General features: G+C 40.0%; 5 protein-coding genes and 3 non-coding genes across 9 annotated transcripts; 3 read left to right on the top strand and 5 right to left on the bottom strand.

Moving 5' to 3' along the window:
- Positions 1 to 84: 84 nt before the first annotated feature.
- Positions 85 to 2,668, bottom strand: LOC9653990 (FGGY carbohydrate kinase domain-containing protein). The gene is made up of 14 exons (XM_024687996.1): positions 2,576 to 2,668; positions 2,421 to 2,500; positions 2,211 to 2,328; positions 1,974 to 2,152; positions 1,844 to 1,926; positions 1,596 to 1,780; positions 1,468 to 1,529; positions 1,209 to 1,413; positions 1,036 to 1,155; positions 852 to 972; positions 648 to 804; positions 521 to 593; positions 340 to 467; positions 85 to 288 (listed from the first exon to the last, which is right to left on the bottom strand). The coding sequence occupies exons 2-14, from the start codon at positions 2,445 to 2,447 to the stop codon at positions 163 to 165; spliced, it is 1,584 nt and encodes a 527-aa protein (XP_024543764.1). The 5' UTR covers positions 2,448 to 2,500; positions 2,576 to 2,668; the 3' UTR covers positions 85 to 162.
- A 122-nt stretch (positions 2,669 to 2,790) lies between these two features.
- On the top strand, positions 2,791 to 4,315 carry LOC9662070 (U11/U12 small nuclear ribonucleoprotein 59 kDa protein). Its single transcript, XM_024687998.1, has 8 exons — positions 2,791 to 2,873; positions 2,925 to 3,294; positions 3,395 to 3,478; positions 3,538 to 3,603; positions 3,662 to 3,734; positions 3,790 to 4,061; positions 4,105 to 4,145; positions 4,204 to 4,315. Exons 1-8 carry the CDS (start codon positions 2,791 to 2,793, stop codon positions 4,289 to 4,291), a joined length of 1,077 nt encoding a protein of 358 aa, XP_024543766.1. The 3' UTR covers positions 4,292 to 4,315.
- On the bottom strand, positions 4,283 to 5,648 carry LOC9662069. Of its 2 annotated transcripts, XM_002982784.3 has the most exons (8): positions 5,281 to 5,648; positions 5,145 to 5,225; positions 5,023 to 5,082; positions 4,934 to 4,977; positions 4,836 to 4,878; positions 4,708 to 4,779; positions 4,556 to 4,657; positions 4,283 to 4,501 (listed from the first exon to the last, which is right to left on the bottom strand). In XM_002982784.3, the coding sequence occupies exons 1-8, from the start codon at positions 5,626 to 5,628 to the stop codon at positions 4,382 to 4,384; spliced, it is 870 nt and encodes a 289-aa protein (XP_002982830.2). In that variant the 5' UTR covers positions 5,629 to 5,648; the 3' UTR covers positions 4,283 to 4,381. The 2 variants fall into 2 exon arrangements, with proteins under 2 accessions (XP_002982830.2, XP_024543765.1); XM_024687997.1 differs by having other exon boundaries at positions 4,283 to 4,657.
- A 29-nt stretch (positions 5,649 to 5,677) lies between these two features.
- TRNAR-CCU lies at positions 5,678 to 5,750 on the bottom strand. The gene has a single exon. It is a non-coding gene; the product is annotated as a tRNA-Arg (tRNA).
- Positions 5,751 to 8,462: 2,712 nt separating this feature from the next.
- Positions 8,463 to 10,927, bottom strand: LOC9662067 (protease Do-like 9). Its single transcript, XM_002982782.2, has 9 exons — positions 10,201 to 10,927; positions 9,939 to 10,138; positions 9,711 to 9,891; positions 9,456 to 9,647; positions 9,167 to 9,399; positions 9,002 to 9,103; positions 8,894 to 8,944; positions 8,745 to 8,849; positions 8,463 to 8,681 (listed from the first exon to the last, which is right to left on the bottom strand). The coding sequence occupies exons 1-9, from the start codon at positions 10,856 to 10,858 to the stop codon at positions 8,574 to 8,576; spliced, it is 1,830 nt and encodes a 609-aa protein (XP_002982828.2). The 5' UTR covers positions 10,859 to 10,927; the 3' UTR covers positions 8,463 to 8,573.
- Positions 10,928 to 11,016: 89 nt separating this feature from the next.
- Positions 11,017 to 11,090, top strand: TRNAR-UCG. The gene has a single exon. It is a non-coding gene; the product is annotated as a tRNA-Arg (tRNA).
- Positions 11,091 to 11,188: 98 nt separating this feature from the next.
- TRNAG-UCC lies at positions 11,189 to 11,260 on the top strand. Its single transcript has one exon. It is a non-coding gene; the product is annotated as a tRNA-Gly (tRNA).
- A 115-nt stretch (positions 11,261 to 11,375) lies between these two features.
- LOC112350890 (pentatricopeptide repeat-containing protein At4g02750-like) lies at positions 11,376 to 13,280 on the bottom strand. The gene is made up of 2 exons (XM_024687874.1): positions 11,935 to 13,280; positions 11,376 to 11,853 (listed from the first exon to the last, which is right to left on the bottom strand). The coding sequence occupies exons 1-2, from the start codon at positions 13,278 to 13,280 to the stop codon at positions 11,376 to 11,378; spliced, it is 1,824 nt and encodes a 607-aa protein (XP_024543642.1).
- Positions 13,281 to 23,283: the final 10,003 nt, after the last annotated feature.

Below are 23,283 nucleotides of genomic sequence, written 5' to 3'. Positions count from 1 at the left end.
TGGAAGCATCGAAGATGCGCGCAGTGTTTTCAATAATATGAAACATCGCGACGCTGCATTGTGGAATTCGATAATTCTGGGATATGCCGAGAGCTCAGCAGGCAATGGTTATGCTTTCCATGGTAAAAACAGAAAAAACTCATATAACTTACAGAAAGAATTTTAGCAGCCTAAGACGGTATCCAGTTGTTGTCGATATACAACTTGCTGGTCGTATAATGATCTAAAGATTTTGTATTTTGCATCGTGGTATTTCTGGACTGTATTATGTCGAGATGGCTCGACTACCTGTTATAAAACATTTTAGATCCAATATCCGCAAAACGAATTCCATATTACCAATCCAGGTGCGTTCAAGGCTTCCATTGCCTCCTTGACATTGTGAAATTTCTTCGCAGCAACAGCTCCAAGGATAGCTGCCCCCAGAAGAACAGATTCCTTTTCCCTTGGCAAAATCACGGAACATCCTGCACATCGAAACTCGTTACAACCGTGCTAAAGTGATGTAAAGAAAACTAGCCTGTGATGTCTGCATGTTGTTGCAAGTAGACCTTGTTCTTAGAAAGACCTCCACATGCTAATAGTGTCTTGATCTGTCGCAATATAGAATGATAAGTAGGAATCCACAGGAATACGCAAAATTCAACCTGAAGGCCGTGAGAATTACAGTGCTCCACGATATGGCGCGTTCCATATGCTATGCCCTGTATAGCTGCAAGATAAAGCAGAGCCAGACTTCGTGGATCATCATCTAGGCTCAAGCCACTGATGACACCTCTTGCGTCAGGATTTGCCAACGGTGACCTGTAATAGTCGTTCATGAGACCACCAAAAGTAAATGCCGCCCAAACCTGTTCCCGTGAAAATCTGCAAGCAAGTGTAGATTTCTCGTCAAAGCACCTTGAAAAAGAACGTCAGGATGGGAGGCCAATGTATCAAGAATCTCATTCAATAACTCGTAGATAGAAGTCTCTGATAGAACGTATAGCTTATAAACATGATGAAAATGAAGAACGAAAATCAAATTACACTTACTTTGCAGTTTTGCACGTTCAAGGAGCACGGAAGATGCAGGATGACTGGATATAAGATGGTCGATTAGAGCACCAGTTGCGCTCTGGCCACCTTCTGTTAACCAGAATCCAGGAACCATAGCTGCAGTGCGTCATTTAAGTAGCAGAACATCACGTAAAAGACATGAGACATACCTGACCAATACGGACCCCAGACCCCAGGAATAAAAACTTTTTCGGGGGACACAGCCATATGACATGTTGACGTTCCACACACTAGGACCATCCTTTCTGTAATGCTCTCATCTTTTGAAGGAACACCCTCCATAACACCAACGCCGCCAGCATGAGCGTCGATTAGAGCAGTCCCCACCGGAGTGCCTTCCAGGAGTCCAAGTTCCTACAAGAAAAATAATAGCTAAGCCAAAGGCAGTCTTGCTGAAGAGTTGCTTGCCTTGGCCGCTAAAGCACTAAGACCGTTCCCGAGCGGATGGCCTGGGAATGCAACATATCTCCCTGGCAAAAAAAAAAAAAAAAAAAAAACGATGAGGAAAACTGAAGTGCATTGAATTACGTGCTTACCGATTTTTGTATATTGTCCTTCCACCAGGTCGGAAAGACCAATTTCTTGCCAGAAAACGTCGTCCCATCCACAAGCTTCCATTGCAACAGTGTCACTATTCGATTGATGTTGAAGATGAGCATGCCCGAGGTATCCCCATTTGCAGACTGTAGTGCACAAGCTTCGAGTATCATCACCAGTAGCCCTGAAGGAAGCCGAAGTGGACGGCCAAAGTTCGTAAAAAGGAAGGAAAATCGAGAAAAAGTACCTGTATGTAAGCCAGTCACTGAGGTCCATCCACCTGAAAGCAACCGCCCACGACTCGGGAAGATTTTCCTTGACCCATAAAAGCTGCAAAACACATATCGATCAAGTTCTAGACAGCAAAATCGTTTTACTTTAGGAGGTTCCATTTCCGGCGAGAGACCACCACCAGCAAATTGTAGAACGGGTGACCCGGTTGCATTGATCCGCTTGGCTTGATCCACTGCTCGGTGATCCATCCAGACAATGACATTGCGTCTCGCATCACCCGATATCGAAACGGACACTGGATTGTCGTCCGCCCCTATAGCAACTACGAAACAAGCAAAGTAAAAACAACTAAAGTTCTTCATTCGTAGTAAGCTACTTACCAAGAGAACACGTTGCAGCAAATCCAATGCCGCAAACTTCCGAGCTCGAGACAGCAGCGTTCTCGCAAGCCGCCTTGACGGCGGCACAAACAGCATGCCAGATATCTGTGGACGATTGCTATACTCAAATTTTTTTCCCACACAGAAAGGAAAAGGAACAAAGGAAAACGATCCGGTTGAGAGAAAATCCCGAGGAATCCAAGGAAATACCTCCACGAAATCTCCATCCTTCCACATTTGCAATGGACTGCTCGCGGTCGCCAAGAGCCGGCCGGAGTGATTGAAAACACCTGGAAGGATTGATCGATTCGATCGATCAGTATGTTTCAAAGGATGGAGGATCGCGATTCGATCGAAAGACTCACCGGCGCGGGCGCTGCCTGTGCCGACATCGATGCCAAGGTAGACGCTCCTCGCGATCGACAATCCCCTTCCATATCCGCTGCTATTACTAGGGTCCATCGCGCTTCTTCTATCATAACATCTATTCTATCGAATTATAATCCAAGACGAGAGAGATCGCGACCGTTGAGAGCAAACGGCTGAGATCTCTCCACGTGGAATAAGTATTTTAGGGCTTATGGATTCTCGGCTATGGCAAGCGCCACAGCTGCGCCTCCATCTGGAGCGCCTGGAGCACAGCCTGGAGCTTCTCAAAGCCGTGTAAGTGATCCCATTTTCTTTCCTTGAGAGCCCGGCGCCGATCGATCACAGGTCTCTGGAGCTGGAAGTAATCGCTGCAAGGCGAGCCGAGGATGAGCGCGTTCCCGGGCAAGGAGAGGCTCGTGCCCTCCTCTTTAGTGACGATCCGAGGAAGCAGTGCATCGATGGGATTCTTTGTGACGCGGTCCGAAAGAACGGCAATGAGATCGACGAGGCCGAGAATTTGGCGGCGAACGCAGCTCGGCATTTGCGGCGGGAGATCGAGGGGCTTCTTCTTCCGCTGCAAGGCGTGGTGGATGGAACTGCGGCGTGGGAGCAACTCACTGCCGTGGCGAAATTTCGGGAAAGGAGGATGAAATTGAAGAGTAACAGGAAGCGTCGCAAGATCAAGAGGCAGCACGAGGCCGAGAAGAGGAGAATGGTAAGTTCTTAGATTTCATTCTTTCTTTCTGGTTCCCTTTTTTCTCTTTTGTTCTATAGGTAGTTTTATGCTTCGTTGCTTACAATTCTTCGTTGTGTAGGCGGACAAACTTTTCGAGGAAGCCGATCGTCAAGCGGAGGAATGGAGAACTCGTGAGATTGCGAGAGACATTGCTAAGAAGAAGGTATGATAGTTTCTAGTTCTTTCTTTCCTCGTTTCTTGTTTGACAGCAGGTTTGCTCAGATGGAAGAGATGAACAATGTTGCTCAAAAGAAAGCGAAGGAGGCGCGGTTGCGATTGGAGAAAGAGGTCCAGCCTATGTCTGTTTTGCGTACTCGCTTACACTGTTTCCCGTTTTTGTTTGCAGATGGAAATGGTGCTACTTGTTGAAAAACTCCAGGAGTTGCGTTCACTTCGCGTCCAGAAACTTAAGAAGCAAGGTTGGCTCCTTTTCACTCGTCTCTGGTTTGACATGCCCGCTTTTGTGTGTCCCAGGGCATCTGTTCCCAGAAGATGATGATGCATTCATGGAGAGCGTCCGTGCCGCAGTTGAAGCAGAAGAGCGACAGGCTGCCGGAGCTACTGCTGAAGCCTTGCCTGCAAATGCCGAAGCAAGGAATCCCTCCACGGACGATGAAAATACCATCAAGGAAGCACCTCCGCAGCCCAGTAACACGAAAACAAGCGAGGAACCGGATCAACGATTGCCGGCCGACCTCTACCGCTACTACTATGGTAGCAGAATCGACATGGGGACGCTGATAGAGGTTTGAGCGCGCTTGCTATTTCGTACTTATAGCAAGTTTGCAGGTCCGAAGGGGCTGGGACACATATATTGTACCTGTTGGGAGGTACTTTGCAATCTTCTTTTTGGAGTTTTTGACGCAAGTGTGGTGTCATTCCTTGCAGTCGAATTCCTGGTCACTGGGTTCAGCCTGTAGCTCCTTCAAGCGAGGCTTGGGCATCTTGCTTGATAAACAGAGACAACTTGCTCTAAAGCTGGATTCTCCACCATCCCAGATTTTTATGTCAACGCCAAAAAATCGTGACTGTACAAGGATGAACTCCGGGTAAGCATCCTTTGATCTTACATGGATCTCGACATCCAGCCAGGAACCGCCAGTGACGACTTGATTCCCAGGCCCTGAAGAATAATCGCGTACAAAACATGGAGGAGGAACACAAACGATGCGCAGTTCACGATAAGCTGGACAATACGAAGAAAGGTCAGCGTTCGATCTAAAACTGGGGGAGACTTTACCAAGGACGTGAACACAGCATAGATGGTCGGCATTGTAAGCGAGATGTTGATCCCCATTGCCGCCACCATGTACGAGAGGGAAGCATGGGTGTTTATGGTGATCTGCAAGAACATTTGGTCAAGGTAAGGCATACAAATGAATTTCTTTGTACCAAGTTGAGGATGTTTTCCTTGATCAGCCAGGAAGACAGAAACACAAAACCAATCGCTCCAACAGCACGGACCTGAAACTCTAGAACAATGAAAACATGGAGCCAAACGCAGAGAGTTCCGTGCATACCAGTGTACAAGCAAGGATGGAGACGCCCCAGTTGATTCTCCATCTGAGCAACAGCAGCATATCAGAATGGAAATCTAGCGAGCGAGCGATTGTAGTACCTCCACAACGCACCCATCGCAACGCCGAGAAATCCGTGCATGAGCTAGACGAAGTTGTGAGATATCCAAATCTGTGAGGAAGTACTTACGACGTAAGAAAGAGCCTTGAGAGGTCCAGCAATGACAAGAAGAAGCAACGCTGTGGTCACCTATGGAACAAAAGGAAAGAATGGCTTTCGAGCTATATAGCAAAGATGAAAAACGTTGGTACCATTGTTTTGCGACCAGCGGCAGCGCCCCATCTCATCGCGGAGATGACAATAGGAAGTGGAAAGAAGCATCCAAAGTAAGACTGTGGAGTGGAAGAGACGAAGGGTTGAGAAGAGAGAACGAAGAGAGAAGCTTACCTCGAATCGAAATAAGTTGCTAAGGAAATACGCCAAACCCGCGGTCGATGCAAGCATCGCGCACTCGACCAGTCGGAGCGTCTTTTGCATCTCGATCTCGCTGACAGCACCGGCGGCACCATCGCTCCCTGCCTCGAAAGAGATGAAATCCACAGACTGCTGCACCGAAAAGGCTCCAATCCCCTCTTTCCCTGCCCACAATCTTGGAAGCCGAGTCTTGCTCCCTGTGAAAGAAGTAATCACAGTGCTTGTCAGCTCGGGCACGAATCGTCGGCGCTGGAAATGCGTCGATTGAGGAGGAACTGCATTGGCGATGCTCGCGGGAATGGCGATCCACAACGCTCGCATCGAAGAGGAAAATTATACCCTAAAAGAGAGCAAAAATTATAGAACATCTCGCGCCAGACAGGGGTCGAACCTGTGACTTTCTGCTTAGGAAACAGACGCTCTATCCACTGAGCTACAGGCGCATATCAACACATGTCCGCTTTTCTAGCTCTTTCAAATGATTTGCTTTAGGTTTTAAATTTATTCAAAGCATTTGTTTTTGTGGATTTAGCAGAATTCGCCTGGTGACCAGACTTCAACAGCTGGAGCACCATACCTATACACACCAACCTTGCATTTGGGTCCAAGAGCAACAAATGATAAAGCAGTGCATATAGAAGAAGGTATGCAAAAAGTAAAACTTGACCAAAATGATGATCCAAGTGATCCATAAACTACCAGATTTCCATCTTCTTGCATGAGTGCCCAGCAATCAAACCCAAACCCATGAGTTTTAGAGCTCCAAAGTGACTTGCTAGTAGTATATATATAGATGATCAAATTGCAAGTGTAATCCATGAACAATGCAATTACTCCAATTCGTGGATCCCTTCCTAAATGAATTTGATCTCCGGGACCAAGCCTTGAAAATGGGTTGCTCCTTGTACCACTAATAAGTATTGTTGAGAAAGGGTTGCAGAAATTAGGTGATACATTTCCTTCTATACTTAAATTGACTGATTGAAGATCAATCCTACTTGGAGTTTCATTAGTGTTAGTGACAGTTCTTCTATAATTGTGAATTACATAAGAGACTCCAAACACCCCAATATCAGTGACAATTATCACAAGGCCAAAGGCAAGATGAAATAGAAGAATCTCACTAGTAATTCGGTCCATAGTATCTGCAAGTGTTGTGTGGATTATCAAGTTAGAAACTTCTCTAGCTGTAGTTCCCAAAACAATCCTACATTGTGGAGTGAAAGCACTGAAAAAGTAGAAAGCAAGATCAAATAATACTCCTTCAACAGGGGCTTCTGCAGAAAAAGTAGACCCTTCCCGTGTATTGGTATGTTCTCGAAGAGGAATTCCAAGCATCATAATCAATGATAGGTGCTGACCAATTTGTTGTGCTTGATTTGCATTAATTGTTAACAGATCACTACGAAAGTGAAAATAGTGATAAATGATGGATTGAGATGGAAAATAAAAATATATACTTAAGAAAAAGAAACTCATAATACTCTGTAGCTTCATTATTTATAAGAAATTCACTTACCCAACCCACAAATTAAAATAAATTTTTATCAGCAAAAAGTTTGAAAAAATATCTCTACACGTATATCCTTCTAGTTGTGTTGATTGCTATTAGAAATAGTATAGTTCCCTAGATAAAATCCTTTCTTATTTAATATTAAATTTTGTTGTAATGCAGACTACTTCAGCTATTATTTAATATATTATATCAATTTTCATAGGCAAGACTATAGAGTGAGATGGAATTTAAAAAATATACTCAAAAAAAAGAAATTTATAATGCTCTGATGCTTCATTAATCTTTAGGGAAATCTCATAATTGTAATAAATTCCATCAACTAAAGAACTCAAAAGTGACTAGATAAATGTATTTTATTAGTTATTTAACTTGCCATTCACCTTTTTCTTTTTCAACATAAATCATCTATCTCTACAAGTGTACTTCCCTACTTCTATGGCTTAGAAACAGTAATTGTTTTACTATAGCATTATTTGACATATTCAATTTTGGTAAAAAATATTTAATAATTAAAAATGATGATTGATAACCTAAAAAAAAATCAAAATTAAAAACAGTAGGAAGTTTTTATATGATAATAGGTTTCAAGTCATTAGGGATCGGCAATGAGTGGGCTGTAAACTCCTGAGTTTAAACTTCCCGGAAGGTCATCCAGCCGAGTATTATTCAAACCCAAGAAAATTTAACCCCAACTATTCCAAGACCCTTAATCGATTGGAAAAAGGGGTGAACTCTTGTTTATGGGTCTTTTCCCTTTATATTTGAACTTCATGGATTGTTTCTCAAGTCGGTTGCTTACAATTCACCATGCTTCCCTGTAAGTTTATGCTCTCATAAACGGAAGTTGAGAGCCACAACTCTCCTGGGAGCCCCGCTCTCTTGACACCCGAGGCTCTCTTGACACCCTACCTCTCGGGTCGAGCATAGTGGGAGCAAATTAGACTAACTACATGTCAATTAACATGTGGTGTGATTCCTTTAGCTAACCAATAGAGTTGGATTTGAGACCACTCTGATACCAAATGTAAACTCATGAGTTTGGACTTTCCGAGAGGTCACTCAGCTTAATATTATTTAAACCCAAGGACATTTAACCTCATCCCAAAATCCTTAATCAATTAAAAAAAGGTGTGCACTTTTGTTCATAAGCCCTTTCCCTCTATATTAAACCCTCTTTTGTAACTTTATCCTCTTCATTCTAATAAGTGTTTTGGCTATGATCTTCTTGGCCTAAACTCACCTCATTAGCTGTGTCTACAATCAATGGTTTTGTGGCATCTATAAGTGCATTGTGTATTGGAGTTTATAGCTTAAGTTGTGAAATTTTTTTCACAACTTTAATGTCAGAGTTGTTTGTTTGTGTGCCCATCACTTTCTCAATGCTCAAAGAGATTTGCATCGGCATTGCAAGTGTCCAACTTGCTTGAGAGTGGATCTAGAGAGACTTTTCCAGATTCTTAAGCTTCCAATGGATGATCTCATTGCCCTCTTCCTGCAAAACTTTGCACAACCTTCAAGAGCTCATGCAATGCAAGCACCCTGAATGAAGGGAGGTCCACTGTAAATTTCTGAGTCCAAGGGAGGGATAACGCAACACCTGTTGCATTTCTCTCCTTTTTCACACCAGCCAAATCGTTAGTTAAGCCGTGCCAGACCCACCAGTGGAGTTTTAGTATTATAGATATTTCATAGTTGTTTGTGATTGATAACCTAGAAAAATAACATCCGATTTAAAAACAGTGGGCGCTTCTTACGAGACAGTAGTTTTCAAGTCACTAGACATCGGCGAAGGTATGCAGTGAGTGGCCAGAATAGCTGGTGTCGCAGCCTTTGCTCTTTGAGTTTCCAGAACAAGAACCTATCAGCCACGCCAATGTAAGGATCACAGGAACAAATCTATACTTTTGAGCTATGGATCCACCTGTTGATGGTCGAGATCAAATTTGAGAAACTCGTCTTTGCAGCTCTCCACCATATTTGCTAGATGCTTCAAGTTCGTGACACTCGTGCCGTTGAATGCCAGTACCTGGTGAGCCCGTGTAAGTTTCCAGCCAGAGAGCAAACTTTTACCTGTGTGTTGACAATGTCCTCGTATCCAATGTTCACGTCTGCCACTAGCACCTGCAAAAGCAAGTAAAAGATTACATAAAAGCAACAGGAAGGAAAGGCTCGCTCGACCTGAGACACCACCACTAGCTGCTCGTCTTCAGTTTTGGCCATCGAATGCAAAAGCTTGTTCAGCAGCTTCACCGGGGCGTCATAGTCATAGTCCTTGCCATACTGCACATAGAAGTTTGCTCACCATTGAAAAACAGAAAAAAGAGAAAAGAGAATAGCTTCTACCTCGGAACGAAGATATGGCACAGTGATCGCCGCAAACACGACACCCGCCACAATGTAATACGAAGGGGGTATACCTTTTATATGTGCCGGGACCAAGCGCTTGTGATACCTCAGCTCCAAATTGTACTCGTTAACACTTCCATCGCGCAAAATTTTCACTTTTGCCGATTCTCCAGTGTACTTCTGAGACACGAGGTAGCTGAAACTTATGCGTTCCCCGAGACGAAATGGTACTGAGACAATCAAGACACTGATTAAAAACCACCTCTGAAAACCAAGAACCACTTACCGGTACCATCGTTCGCAATAGCCACATCATCGAAGCTCAAGAGGATGTCTGAGTGCCGAAGATATTGAGCAGCTGGAGCGGTCGGCTCGACCCTTCTTATGCGAACACCTTTCTGATTCGGTGCCATCCCGACTGCCTTCCGCAAATCCGGATTTTCCATCTTCTGCCATTCCACGCCAAGAATGGGAAACCCTGCAAAAAAAAACATGGAAAGAATAGAACGCAGCTAGAATCTAAACTACAGGACAGTATTACCAGTGTAGTCACCCGAGCGCTTGTAATCGTTGATGAAATGCTCGATGACCGGTGTCGGAATCACATAGCCAATGTTCTCCACATCTTCGTGCCTCAATGACTGGAACGCTATTCCAACACACTCCCCTCGATGATTGAAGGCAGGTCCACCCGAGTTCCCGGAATTAATGGCTGCGTCGATCTGGATGCTGTTTCAGTAAAACGAGGGACGAAAGACTCAAAGAGTACCTGAACTCCTATAAGCTCCGTTGCTCCATGCACGTAAGACGTAACTTCGATCCTAGAAACCACACCACTGGTAACAGATATAGTGTCACCTCCTATCGGATAGCCAACGACGGTCACAGCATCCTGGAGCCTCGGTAAGCTTCCAAATGTCACGGGTGTGATACCCTCCCAAAACTCATCGTCATTTACAGACAGCATCGCTGATAGAACAAAGAACCAAACAAAAAGAAGTCATGAACACCATAAAAGCTTGGAAACTCACCAATGTCACACTCGGTTCCAATGGCAAGAACGTTGGCCAGATACTTGGTGTCCGAGCCTCGCTTCTTGATCTTCACCTGTGTGTGATGCTCCACCGAGTGAGCATTCGTGAGCAGCCTTTTCCCTTCGATCACAAAACCGCTGCTGCTGGTGCTAAACTGCCGCTTGCGCTGCCAAGGCAGCGAGAAGTTGGGCTCGGTGTGGACGCAGAAAACTTTCACCACATTGTCCATGAAAGGCGCGTCCTTGGCATCCTCGACGATGTGTTCTTCGCGCCTCAAGGGCTCACCGGGGGTGGGCAAAGCCTCCAGCATCTCGGACGGGGACAAGTGCCTCGCAGCTTTCCTCTCGGGGAATCCACCGCAGTCACTCCCACTTTCCAGTGGAATGGCGACCGGGGTCGCATTCTTCTTGGGCCTGCCCCGGCGGCGAGCTGGCGGCGGAGACTCTGCCGGAGCCTGGATCTCAACCATGTCGACATCTTCCTCGGCCAAACCAGAATCTAAAACCTGGACTGGAACATCGCCATTGAGGCTCTTCTCACCGATAAAGAGGGATCCTGCCCTGGAGTTGAGCTGCGCGGCAGTGAGCTGAGTCGGGGGATTCTTGCGCGGCCTTCCTCGCTTCCGTGGAAGAGCGGCAGCGTCGGCATCCGCCATAGCTCCTCCTCGGGCAGGCGTTGTGCAAAACTACCTCATGCTGCGCGCTCTTCCCTCCTCAAAACCCTAAACCTAGGGGTTATGAGAGCTTTTGGCGGGGGTTTAAAAGGTCGTTAATAACGAGTATGATAAGCCCACAAGGAAAAATTACGTGATGTGGCCGCGTAGCGCAGTGGATTAGCGCGTCAGACTTCGGATCTGAAGGTCGTGGGTTCGAATCCCACCGTGGTCGAGCTCTAAATTCTTCATCCTTTAATTTAAGCTAGACTTAAATTAATTAAATAAGTCTTTTAGAAGTTAAACTAATTAAACAAGTTATTAAATGTTAAAGCATCAGTAGTCCAACGGCTAGGATAATTGCCTTCCAAGAAATAGACCCGGGTTCGACTCCCGGCTGATGCAAGATTAGAATTCAAAAACATTTTTTTTCAATATTTTTACTTTATAGTTAATCTAGATGTTAAATAAGTTAAAGCATGTATATTATTAAAAAACAGCTTTACCTTCAAATTCAATTTCAAAATTTATTAGCTCGCTTCCTTCGTTTGACTCCATCCACAAGCTCCGCATCCTCCCCAGCCGAGGAGAACATGTTATACACCAAAACATACGTGCTCGACGCGATCTCTAGAGTGGACGAGATCCCCTCGTCCAGCATCATCACAAATCTCGCAAGCCGCTTCCCTCGCTTGGCATCACCGTGGAGTTTACACGCCGCCACCAGCGATCTCCAAGTCAGGAGCTGCGGCTCGTAAGGCATGCACTGGATGAGCTCCTCGGCCCTCTCCAGGTGACCCACGCGACCGAGAAGATCAACCATGCAAGCGTAGTGATCCATGGAAGGAATCCCTCCAAACTCGTCCTGGATCGAGGAGAAGATCTCCCATCCAGTTCTAAACAAGCCCCCGTGACTGCATCCCGAGAGAGTGGTGGTGAAAGCAATCTCGTCCGGCTGAACACCCGCGAGGATCATCAGCTGGAACATCTCCACTGCACTGGAGCACTCGCCATTTTTCGCATACGAGGTGATCATCGCGTTCCACGAGACCAAGTTCTTCTCGAGCATGGAATCAAACACATCTCTCGCGTTTTCCAGGCTGCCGCATTTGCCATACATGTTGATGAGCGAGTTGTTCACCTGGAGGTTTAGCAAGAAGCCACTGTCTCGCGCGATCGTATGAACCGCTCGGCCCTCGGCTAGGTTGGCGATGGAGATTGCCGCGTCCAGGGCATTGAAAAATCCCACCTTGTCGATGCCAACGCCCTCTAGATCCATGAGCCGGAAGAGCTGGAGAGCTGCTCGTCCCTCCCCGTTCTGGATGTATCCCGTGATCATCGCATTCCAGGAGCCACTGTCGAATGTTCCCAAGCTGTCGAGCAAGCTCTGCGCTTCTTGGAGCCGACCATTGTGAGAAAAGGCAGTGATCATCGCAGTCCACGACACTAGGTCCTTGAGAGGCATCCTCTCAAACATCTCCCGAGCTCGATCCAAATCTCTCTCCTGCGCGAGGCCGGTGATGAGAGCTGTCCACGAGACCGCGTCCCTCTCAGGCATGTTTTGGAAGAGCTCCTTGGCCTCGGCCATCTCCCCGAGCTCGACATAGCCGGAGACGATCGTGTTCCACGACACGACGTTGTGGCAAGGCATTCGATCGAAGCAGAGCCTGGCGTCCCTAATCTGGAAGGACCGAACGTAAGCCACCGCGATCGAGTTCCAAGACACCACATTCCTCGTCGGCATTGCCTCGAACGTCGCCTTGGATTCGTCCAGATGCCCGTGCTGCGCATACACAGTGATCATGGTGTTCCAGGACACTGGATCTCTGTCGGGGATTCTCGCGAACAAATCCACCGTCTCAAAGAACTCCCCCGCCTGTGCGTATGCGCCATGGATGGCATTCCATGTCACGACGCTTGGAAGTGGCATCTTCTCGAAGACCATCCTCGCCTCCCGCAGATGCCCATTCTGGGCATATGCTACGAGCATGATATTCCACGAATAGAGATTCCTCTCGCGGATGCCATCAAACACCGCCTTGGCCTCGACGACCGACCGGCAATTGCCAAACATCTGGATTAGAAGATTCCCCAGGTACCGGTGCTGATCCATGCCGGCGATTCGAAGCTCCCAGTAGAGGCGCCGGCCCTGCGGGAGCAAGTGAATGAACGCGCAGCGCCGGATGTGCTCGGCGTACGAGAGGATGTCGATCAAATTCCGCTGGTCCTGCTGCTGTTGTTGCGATGAAATCTCGGGGCTCTTCCGCTCGATCAGCCGTCGCCGCGCTAGATCGCCCCAGATCGCCCATTCCCCCTCCTGGAGCTCGCCCACCATGCGCTTGAGGCAGGAGCTCCCGCCGGGAGTTCTGTGAAGGTGCCTCGCCGCGAGGGCGCTCCACGGCCGCCATCGCAAATGCCGCTTCATCCATTTCGTGGAATATTCTACAAAACCCTAACCTTGATAACCTAAAGGTAATATAGTTTACTTTGGGTTAAATTTATTAGATTAAGTCTGTAAATACATATATAACCCTGTTTAATGCCTAGGTAATACATTAATTATAGTAATATAACATATGAATTAACTATTTGGACTGAAGTTTGTCCATTTTTATATATAAACAAGTGACTTAAACCTCAATTAATATTTTATTCTCATATCCTAATGGAGTTGGAGAGGCATTATAAATTATCTCTAGAGAGTAAAGTTAGAGTATTTTTCTTAATATTCAAAATTATTATCATTCTTCTTTTCTTTGTTATAGTTTTTTGTCAGATCTAAGATTATAACTATCTAATATATTTTTCTTTTAATCATCATCGCATTATCTTCTGTTGCCATGTCATACTATCAAGAAGTGTGGCATTCTAGATTGCAGATAATGCAGTGTTCTTATCATCTAGGAATGTTGTTCTTATAGCTATATCCTCTTCAAATTACTTTTTAGTTGTGGGGTGTGATCTTTTTGGTGTTGCACCAATCCTTGGTATATTGTCATCAATTTATATAAGACGTGATTACATTACTTCTCCTATTCTTGGTGTACTACATTTCAATAATCCTTGGGACTGCTATGGTGTGATTTCTTTGTTTTGATTCATCAAATTACTGTAACTTTGCATTCATTTCCTATCATTGTCACGAATTCTTTTCTTTACCTTCTTCTTCCTTCTGATGATTCAATGAAACATTTTCAGGACCATCTTCACGAAGCTCTTGGCTCCGAGTGGCTGGCAACTGGGAACTGCCCAATTGCATGCTCTTGTCGAGCAGTAAATGGAGTGCTACCTCTCGTCGCAAAGTGGTTCAAACCACCCTCAGGGATGAAGTACCAGTGTCCCCTGGCTATCGTCGCCACTCAAGCCGCCCTGTTTGCAAAGAACTTGAGGCCTCAACCATTGCCATCCAAACTCCTGGCAATCAGCCTCCTGGGGATGGCAACCAACGTGCCGCTGGGTATCCCTTGTTAATGTGGAGTATGATTGATTGGAGACCTTTGGATGATGTAGTTTGGTTCATTGAGGATGCTTGAGTATATTTTTGGGAAAATGACGTTTACAAATTTGTATAGAATCTTGCTAACAAGGAATTTGATTATTTTAAGGATAATTTTGAATATGAGTTGAATATTTCACAAGGTAAGTGTCAATCCTTCAATTTGCTATTTGATTTTTTTTACCCTTTTATGTTTTCCCAACTTTTTCTTATTTCATAAATTTTACCACCTCTTTATATGTTTTTCTTCATCTATAGTACTTCCTTCTTCTGGCATATTGATCAATTCTTACTTTTATGATTCTTGTTGTTTATATAGTGTTGAGTTGAGTGTTCTTTATTCCCCTCAAATTGATTTAGATATCGAGAGTGTGTATATAAGTGAGAATTTGTTTTTGTTTCATAAACAAAGTCCTTGATTATTTTAGTGTTGAGTATTCTTTTGTTCCAAGGGTTAAATCATTTTTGCCAAATTTTCATGTTGAGTGTTCCTTAAAATTTATAACTACTATTGAGAGTTTTTTTTTTTGTTGAGGATTTCTTTCTTTCCCTTAAGGTTAGTTTTTCTTTGATTTTTTTGTTTCAAAATGTTGAGTTTAATATTGAGGAGGTTGAAGGTGTATAGTCTGAAGCTTATCATTAAGAGAAGGGAAGATAATAAAATTACTAATAATATATTAAAGCAATGGAGAAGCAAAAATATAATTGTATTAAACATTTTAAGTACTTTGAGTGCATGGAATATAAAAAAGGAATACAGAAATGTGCATATCAAGTAACCCAAAAACTCTAGTTTATATATAGGAGCGAGTAGTTTAATTGAAACAAATCCAATGACTATCAAAATTCCATTATACTAATCTTAGTGTATTGCCTTTAATATTAATATATAATATTGTAACTGTACACTTGAACTTCATATCATCCTCTCCTTTGAGAATAAAAGGTAATCAAGGTTGAAATATGCCCATTTTATATGGTCTTTTATTTCTTAAACTTTTTTTGACCTCCTTAAATGCATATTCACTTCCACTTTAATTGTTATCCATCTAGACAATATAAAATTGTATTTTTTTGAGCTAAATATTTTAAATTTTGCTTTGTGCACTGTATTGTTGCAATAGGGATTAAAATTGCAAATTTCACCCAACTGTTTTTCACTATTGAAAGTACATAATTATAAAGATTAATTATAACATTTTCAATAAATAACTATTTATAGTTATAGACCTTTTGGTCATTTCCTTGAATGTTCTCCACAAATGACCACTATATTCAAGTGATAACAAAAACTTCCAATATTAATCCTCAGCACGTATCCTCAATTGGCATCACCTCTTGATGCAACAATTACTTTTTTTTTTTTTAATTTATGATTGTATCACCAAAGGAAAGCAATTGAAAAAGATGATACTTATAATTGATGTAATTATCATATACTTTCATCTAAAAACCCTACATTCAACCTTAACAATCAAACTCTCTTTAATTCCTTTTACTTGTACATCAATTCTTTTATATAGTTTTTTCCTCCTCTTAATCACTCATTCAAGTAATAGATTGAAGCAATTTAAACCACTAATCTATTTGTTCATAAAGTTTAGCAATTGATTTCTTTTAGTTCTTCTCTGATATAATATAGTGTTTACTAGTTTCTTTACTTTTGGGACAAACTATTTAATTATATATACCTAATGGTGAAATACAATTATGCGTTGCTCAAACATGCTATAACACCTATCAGTAGGGTACTTTAGAGTTTAAAATTGTTTTAACAATATTTTTAATGGTTATATATTTATAAGTTTATTAAAACTTTATTCATACTTATGATATATGTTAGTGGACCAAGATGCTTTGACATCCTTCATTTGGTTTTTTTTAATTCCTTCCTTTTTATCTTTTGCTTTGGAAATCTGTCTTTATGGATTTTTTTATTGATCTTTCATTTTCTGGGGGATTTGATAGTGTTTTTGTTAACTTATTTTTCCAAAATAACACATTTTTTTGTCATATCGAAAGGTGATTGATGGATAGTAACTAGCTAAATTTATTTATAAGGAGTTGTTTTTGTCTTTATAGAGCCAAACAATATTATCAATAAAATTATGGGCCTCAATTTATTTCTACCTTTTGGCATTAATTTCTTTTCTTTTTCTATAAGTTGTTAACTTCTCACAATAAAACTGATAATGTACTATCCAAGCTTTTAAATAATATTTTTGATACTTTATTTTCCAGTAATAGAATGATTGAGTTGATCTACTTCCTTTCATTGAGTTTGATCATAATAATTCTTAACATTCTTCAACAAATCACTCTTTATTTTTTATTAACTATGACTTTCATCCTAACTCTTCATTTTTCAATTGGCTTAGGTATTCTTCTAATAATCATAGTTGAGAGCTTGCTTCTCATCTTCCTTATGATTCTAGGTTAGTTGTGAGTTTTTATCAGTAAAATCCATTTAATTATAGTTTTACCCCACTTTAATTGCCATTCAATGCTGAATATTAGAGGAAGATTATAAGTAATTAAATTTTAGTCACTTAACCACATTAACCACTTAGAAAAATATTAGTCACAACTTTCATGTATCTTGGGTATAGTAGTATAGTAGGGATAGAGGTCAAACATGGCTAACCAACTTAAGATGTAATTTAGCTCCCATTTGCATGCCTGTTCTTATTCTGCATTTAACTTAGGTCTAAGCCTAAATTCTATACCATTCTAGTTGATAGAGTACTTATGTTCTTGCATTAGGCCACTAATATAATAAAATAGTGCTAAACTTTATTTAACACCTTTTTGCATGTTAGTTCTATGTTAGAAGCTTTAAGACTATTCCAAGTCACTTTGTCCTTCTGCTTTTTGGGTTGTACACTTCGGAGTCATTTCATATTCCACTTCTTTTGTTCCTTGGCTTCATGCTTAATGGTTTGGTTTTACCCCTTTATTCAGTGGGCCAAAGCCTTGGAATTTAGGTTTTGCTCCCTCACCCTTGGACATATGGTATGTGGCATATCATATGTGGAGGGTTAAGGTTTCACTCTATTATTGTCCTATAGTAAACCACTATAGAGTAAAAGGTGAAAACCATATGTGCTACATTTGGTATCAGAGAATGAGTCTTAGCAAGCATTATTCAATGAGATTGGGCAATTAGTTTTGTTGCATATGTAGAGATAAAAATGATAGTCTAAGTGGGTATATGTTTGGGTGCTATTTCATATTCATTATTTGGATATGGATTTTGATTACATTTTTGTACCATATTGTGTGAGCTTGCTTTTGGGCTCATAAGATGGACATGAGATATTCCTTTTACACGAGTTTGCACTTGGGTTCATAAGTGAGGCACATTAGCAACTCAAGATTACACTTTGAGTTGGCAGAATTAATATTAACTTATTGGTGGTTACTATAAGTGGTTCCATGTTATCGTGGGTAAAAGTAAACCTCCCCTAAATTTGCTATGAGTGGCAAATAAGCTGGTCTATAGCTATTTAGCATAGCATTAGTGGATCTTCCTTAGGCATGATTATGTATGGATCAATCAAAACTATAAGGATTAGTCTATTGGTTTAAGTAATTATTACCATGCTCTTTCATAAATTTTTCTTGGATTGGACTGAAAGCAGTATGCACACAAACTTGAGATTTAATCAAGTTGAGACAAAAAAAAGAGTTATCAAGAACAAAGAATCAATTATGAAAATCATCTTTTTTTCTTTGAGGAATGATTTGGCAATGAAGTGTGACTCATTGCTTATGTTTACGTCATGAAATTGGAGTCCCTACTTTGATGCATGTTGGCTATAATCACCTTATAAGTGGTGAGTCATATGATGAATAGTGGTGAAATGTTAAACCATTTTGCTTAGGCTTGCTATTGGAAAATTTAGGTTGCAATACTCAATTCTTTTCCCAGAAACCTTGTTATTATTCATTGAGTAGCTTGGTAGTTTTGAGTTTGTCGAATTGAGTTGGCATTTGATACTTACATAAATTTTTATAGTAGTGATATACATGTTGCTTATAGTGTTGCTTGATTAATAATCAAGTCATTATGATTTTTATATCATATCTTAGTGATTGTAAGTAATGTGTTTACAAAGTTATTTGGATAAATAATGATCAACCCCAAAGTGGTTAATAATGATGCTAGTTTACTTGCACATAGTAGCATTATAGTAGCTTTGACTAGATTCTTTTAAAATAATCCATTATGCTAAGCTAGTGATGGTACCTTAGTTCTTTGAAAGTTTACCCATTAAGGTTATTGAAAACTTGTAACATTCATTTGCTATAATTTAGTGAATTTGTTAGCACTTGGAATAGATTGTTGGATGGAGAAGGTATATAGTTGAGGCATTAATTTTGTTAGCGCTTGTGTTAATAGAGATGATATTGTTATATTGAATGATGAGGAACTTTTCTTAGAGCTTGACTTTCCATGTAGTGTTTTAGATTTATAATAGACCTTGAAAATGATTGAAGAAGAGTGTTAGTGCAATATAGATATCTAAAGATATGATTGAGTCTTGGATGCTTATTTTGCATTTTGCGAATGTCAATACTAGATGTAAAAAATATAGTCATATTGTTTGATGTTTAAGCATATTTTTGAGTCATAAGAATTTATGTTGAGGTGAATCTATATGAACATGTGGGTAGAAGGAAGTTGGTTAAGTTTTAAGAATTTACATTCTTATACTAAGCTCTAGGATAGAAAATTTTTCACAAATTTTCTTAGGTATTTTCAATGGTTGATCTATTAATCACTTTGCCTGAAAACCATTTTATTTTCATAAGTTAGTGCAAATTAGTGAAGTGGTTGGAGTTGACTTTGGTTAGTTTAAACTTTAGTAAATAATTTGTAAGATGTAGTTGAAAAAGAAACTTCCTTTTTAGGGTTAAAGCAATTAAGTTAAATAAAGTTTGGAGATGGTATAGAAAAATGGCTGATACACTTTTATAGAAAAGTGACTTTTCTATTGTTGTTATGTAGTATTATACTTGGTGGCAAGTTGCACTTTGCATTTTGTTGGACTTTATGAGAGTAGTGAGCTCTCATTGATCTTAATTTAGTCTTAGTAGCTTTATGCCTTAATTGATGATAGTGATGTTTAACCTGGTTGTTTGCAATTAAAGTGTTATTACCTGTATTATAGTCTTGTTTATTAGAAGTTTTTATACCTATATGAGTCCATCTTATGGTCTTCGCTTTAGTTTTGGCTAAATGTTAATTATGCAGAACTAGCTGCTTCAAAACATGATCTTAGCTAGACGTGTTAGTGAACTTATTGCGATTCATTTAGATTCGAGTGGTTATTTAATTTGTGCTTGTCTATAAAGCTTAATATTGTATCTGGAGTGTTACCTTCTTTTTGGACAAGTATAAAACAATGACATAAGTTTAGTATTTGGGTCTTGTGAATGCAAATTGAAAAGATATTATTGGTTGCTTTACAATTAGTGATTGCTTGTAAACTTCGTTGAGGACTTTTGACACTTGCTTTGCTTGTAGCAATGATAAACTTACTTTACTAGATGGTGTTTCGGAAGATTGTGTTCTAAATCTTATATGGTTTTTCCATGTTGGCATATCAATTTTTCCTCTAGCATATCATTTAGTTGTATTTATTCCTTGGTATTAAATTTCATTATGTTTTGGATGTGGTAATTCACTCTTTAATTATATGTTATTTGTAATTAAGTATCATTGAAAGTTTGGCTTTGGATACTAAATAAAGTATCTTCGACTTTGGTTAGCTTGGTTGTTAGAGAGTTTTGAATGGTGATTCACTCTTGTTTTCTTCTAACTTTATTATGGTGTTAATGGCATTGAAGTAATGCTCTATCGTTAACATTATTAAAGTTGAGATTGTTGAGATTATTAATGTTATTTTATTTGTCTAATCTCAATAAAGGTGGTGTTGATAGTTGGTTGTACCTTTATGTCATTCGCATTCGTGCATTTTACTAGTTAGCAACTATGTTAGTGTTTAAACGAGTTGAATGGCAAGTTTGAGTTAGTTTTATTTTAGATGAGACTACTTAGTAAGGGTTGAGTTTTTGTGTTTTCTTGAAAAGTGATTTAATTATGGACTATATTAGTTTTACAAAAGAAAAAGCTAATGATCGATATTAGAGTGATTGAATCTTTATTGGATTTATGTTGAGATAGGTCATTAATGATTTTTATTGCATTTATTATGAAGTGAGTTACGTTGTAGTATAGAAGATGAATTCATGGAAGATTATTTGGTGATCACTTATTGAGCATAACTTTTTTGTACTTAACTTTTGGATTGATGTAGAAAAGCTCTTCATTAACTTTAGTATTATGAAGTTTAGTTTTTGGATGTGTTAAGGAGGATATTGTGGGTTGTACTATAAGTTTTTCTTTAATATTAGCATTAGTTCATTTAAGATTTGTGATTAATGTTAGATAAGATTTGGCTATAGGCTTCTTGAAGCTTTTGGTTCCTTGAGTTTTAATACCCATTGTTCCATTTGTTTGAAGTTGTTGAGGAAGGCATTTTGGTTTATTAGTTTTGAATAATTGGCGATGATTGACTATCATCTAGAATAGTTAATTATCCTTATTAAGTGTTTTTCTTGATTATTGTTAATGTAAAATGATTTGCCGCTCTTTGGTATGGTGGATTCTTTCTTCGAAAATAATTATACATCTTTTTATTGATGGGATGATTGATGATATTTCATGATAGTTAATTATTCTCTTTGATAACTTTTAATTTTTTGCACTACTATATATTATTTGTGGTTTGCTTTAGATTCATCTCTTGGGTTTGAGATATCAGTAGAATATTATTAACATTTACTTAGGCAGTTTGAGTTCCTTAGTGTTGTTAACCTAAATCTATTCAGATTTGCTAATATAATAGTTGGTATGAATGAGTATTTATTGGTGTTGTAGTATTCATTTTGTTTTGTTGATTATTTCTTAAGTTGGTTATACTAAATTTGGATGTTATTTCCTTTAAATGATAAGCATTTTGTTTACCAATTGATGATATTTTATGTTCTTTGAGTTATCTTTTGTAAATTATTTAACATATTATCTATAATCTTTGGTAGATAAAATTTATCATTGAGTTTTTGTGATAATATATTTGCTATTGAATGGTAAATCCTATGATTTTAATGATCTTGGTTGTTCCTATACTCTAATTTTGGTTTATTGGATGAAAACTTCATTAAAATACTTTTGTGTTCTAATCTAAAATTTATTTACTAATACTTTAGTCTCTAAGATATCATTGTATCTGATTTTGATATTGTTTATCTCTTGATCTTTGAGTTTGGGTCAGTATAGGTAGATTGGCTTTAGCACTGTATACAATGGTGAAATCTCTAATTATAGGGAAACTACTACTGACGCCTCTCTCTTAATGTTTTTTATTCCATTAAAAGGGCATGATCGTATAAACAACTTTAACTACCTATTTACAGTAGTCTATCTAAACTTTACTGACAAGTTTTGTTTCTTTGCTCATGAGGGTTGAGGCCTCTAACTTCTCTCTTTATACCACCTACTAGTAAAAGCATATCATCTTTTGTAAACTAGGTGATACCTAAGTAACAAAGATGGTTGATTTCATTAGTCATTTTTTTGTTGATGATGGCTAGAAAGTGTTTGAGTGTAGTGCATTTGCTTTAGATAAAGAGGTTATCCCCTAACTCATTTAAGTCAGTGTATTTCTCACAAAATATAAACATTGTAAACTTTTTCTAGAGCTATTTCCTTAGTGGTGGTCTAAACTAAAGTATGTATTGATGAGGACGTCAATCTCTCCTAATGGGGGTAGAGTGTTCCAAATATGACTGTGGATATAAAAAATTACCTATTAGTGAGTCCTTTCAGATATTCTTTCCTTACTGCTATAACGGCAGGAGGTCAGTATTGTCAGACCCTTTTTCAATTTCCACCCAAGCTAGTTGAGAAACTAGTCTTTGCTTGTGCACTTAGCCAAAAGAGCATAAGGACAGAATTTCTTAAGTGTTATTAGTTAAACATACTTGATCTGGTTAAAGAAACTTATTTGCTAGCTTACATTTGCTAGTGTTTGGAACCCTATTGAGTTTGGTCCCTTAATATTCACTAAGTGGTAGCTTACCATGTTTATGAGGACACTCTCACTATTATTTCCCTATGTGGTTCTATTTAGTCCCATTAGCTATTTATGGAAAGTGTCTAAATATGCTAATTTAGCATATCTATGGAATATAAATATTTTCTTGAATACAATAGAATAGTGTTGTTCTTGTGTTCAAATTCACAATCTATCACCATTCCATATTTAGTAAGTTTTTGTGATTGTTATAAAAACTAATTCCTGAAACTGGGGTGAAAGCCAAAGTATATGTTCCTTATGGATGGGGGGGGGGGGGGGGGGGGGCAGATGCTATGGGGGGTTCCAAATATATACTATGTGTACTAGTAAGGATAGTGGGTAGGTGAAGTATGGCCAACCAACCTAAAAGATAATCAAGTTCATTTGTATGTTTGTCCTTGTTTTACATATGGCTTGGATGTAAGCCCATGTTCTATACCATGCTAGCTAGTGGAGTACTTATGTCCCTGCGTTAGGCCACCAATATATTGAAATAGTGCCAAACTCTATTTGGCATTATTTTATGTGCTGGTTCTAGCATTAGGATGTTGGAAGCTCTAAGATTATCCTAAGTCACTCTATGCTCCTGTCCCTTTGCTTCTTGGGTTGTACACTTGAAAATCATTCTATGCTCCACTTCCTTCACTCCTTGGCTTCATACTTAGGAGTTTGGCTCCACCTCATCATTTAGTGGCCTAAGGCCTTGAAACTTAGGTTCTATTCCGCTACTCTTGGACATATGGCATGTGGCATGTGGTATGTGGAGGGTTAAAGTTCCGCTCCATAGT

Source organism: Selaginella moellendorffii, unplaced genomic scaffold (assembly GCF_000143415.4).
Source record: "Selaginella moellendorffii unplaced genomic scaffold, v1.0 SELMOscaffold_55, whole genome shotgun sequence".
NCBI lineage: Eukaryota > Viridiplantae > Streptophyta > Lycopodiopsida > Selaginellales > Selaginellaceae > Selaginella > Selaginella moellendorffii.
Note: the sequence above shows the minus strand (reverse complement) of the source record. Positions and strands in the feature narration are given on the sequence as shown.

Coding starts and splice junctions, on each gene's coding strand:
- LOC9662070 (XM_024687998.1), top strand. CDS start 2,791: ATGGATTCTCGGCTATGGCAAGCGCCACAGCTGCGCCTCCATCTGGAG. Junction 3,735..3,789: donor CCAGAAACTTAAGAAGCAAG/GTTGGCTCCTTT, acceptor TGTGTGTCCCAG/GGCATCTGTTCCCAGAAGAT. Junction 4,146..4,203: donor TATATTGTACCTGTTGGGAG/GTACTTTGCAAT, acceptor CATTCCTTGCAG/TCGAATTCCTGGTCACTGGG.
- LOC112350890 (XM_024687874.1), bottom strand. CDS start 13,280: ATGAAGCGGCATTTGCGATGGCGGCCGTGGAGCGCCCTCGCGGCGAGG. Junction 11,854..11,934: donor CTGGAAAACGCGAGAGATGT/GTTTGATTCCAT, acceptor CGAGTGCTCCAG/TGCAGTGGAGATGTTCCAGC.
- LOC9662069 (XM_024687997.1), bottom strand. CDS start 5,628: ATGCGAGCGTTGTGGATCGCCATTCCCGCGAGCATCGCCAATGCAGTT. Junction 4,978..5,022: donor TCAAGGCTCTTTCTTACGTC/GTAAGTACTTCC, acceptor AACTTCGTCTAG/CTCATGCACGGATTTCTCGG. Junction 4,658..4,707: donor AGGAAAACATCCTCAACTTG/GTACAAAGAAAT, acceptor ATGTTCTTGCAG/ATCACCATAAACACCCATGC.
- LOC9653990 (XM_024687996.1), bottom strand. CDS start 2,447: ATGTGGAAGGATGGAGATTTCGTGGAG. Junction 2,329..2,420: donor AGGATGGAGATTTCGTGGAG/GTATTTCCTTGG, acceptor ATTTGAGTATAG/CAATCGTCCACAGATATCTG. Junction 1,530..1,595: donor AGGACAATATACAAAAATCG/GTAAGCACGTAA, acceptor TTTTTTTGCCAG/GGAGATATGTTGCATTCCCA.
- LOC9662067 (XM_002982782.2), bottom strand. CDS start 10,858: ATGGCGGATGCCGACGCTGCCGCTCTTCCACGGAAGCGAGGAAGGCCG. Junction 9,648..9,710: donor GCGCTCGGGTGACTACACTG/GTAATACTGTCC, acceptor TTTTTTTTGCAG/GGTTTCCCATTCTTGGCGTG. Junction 8,682..8,744: donor TTGATCTCGACCATCAACAG/GTGGATCCATAG, acceptor CGTGGCTGATAG/GTTCTTGTTCTGGAAACTCA.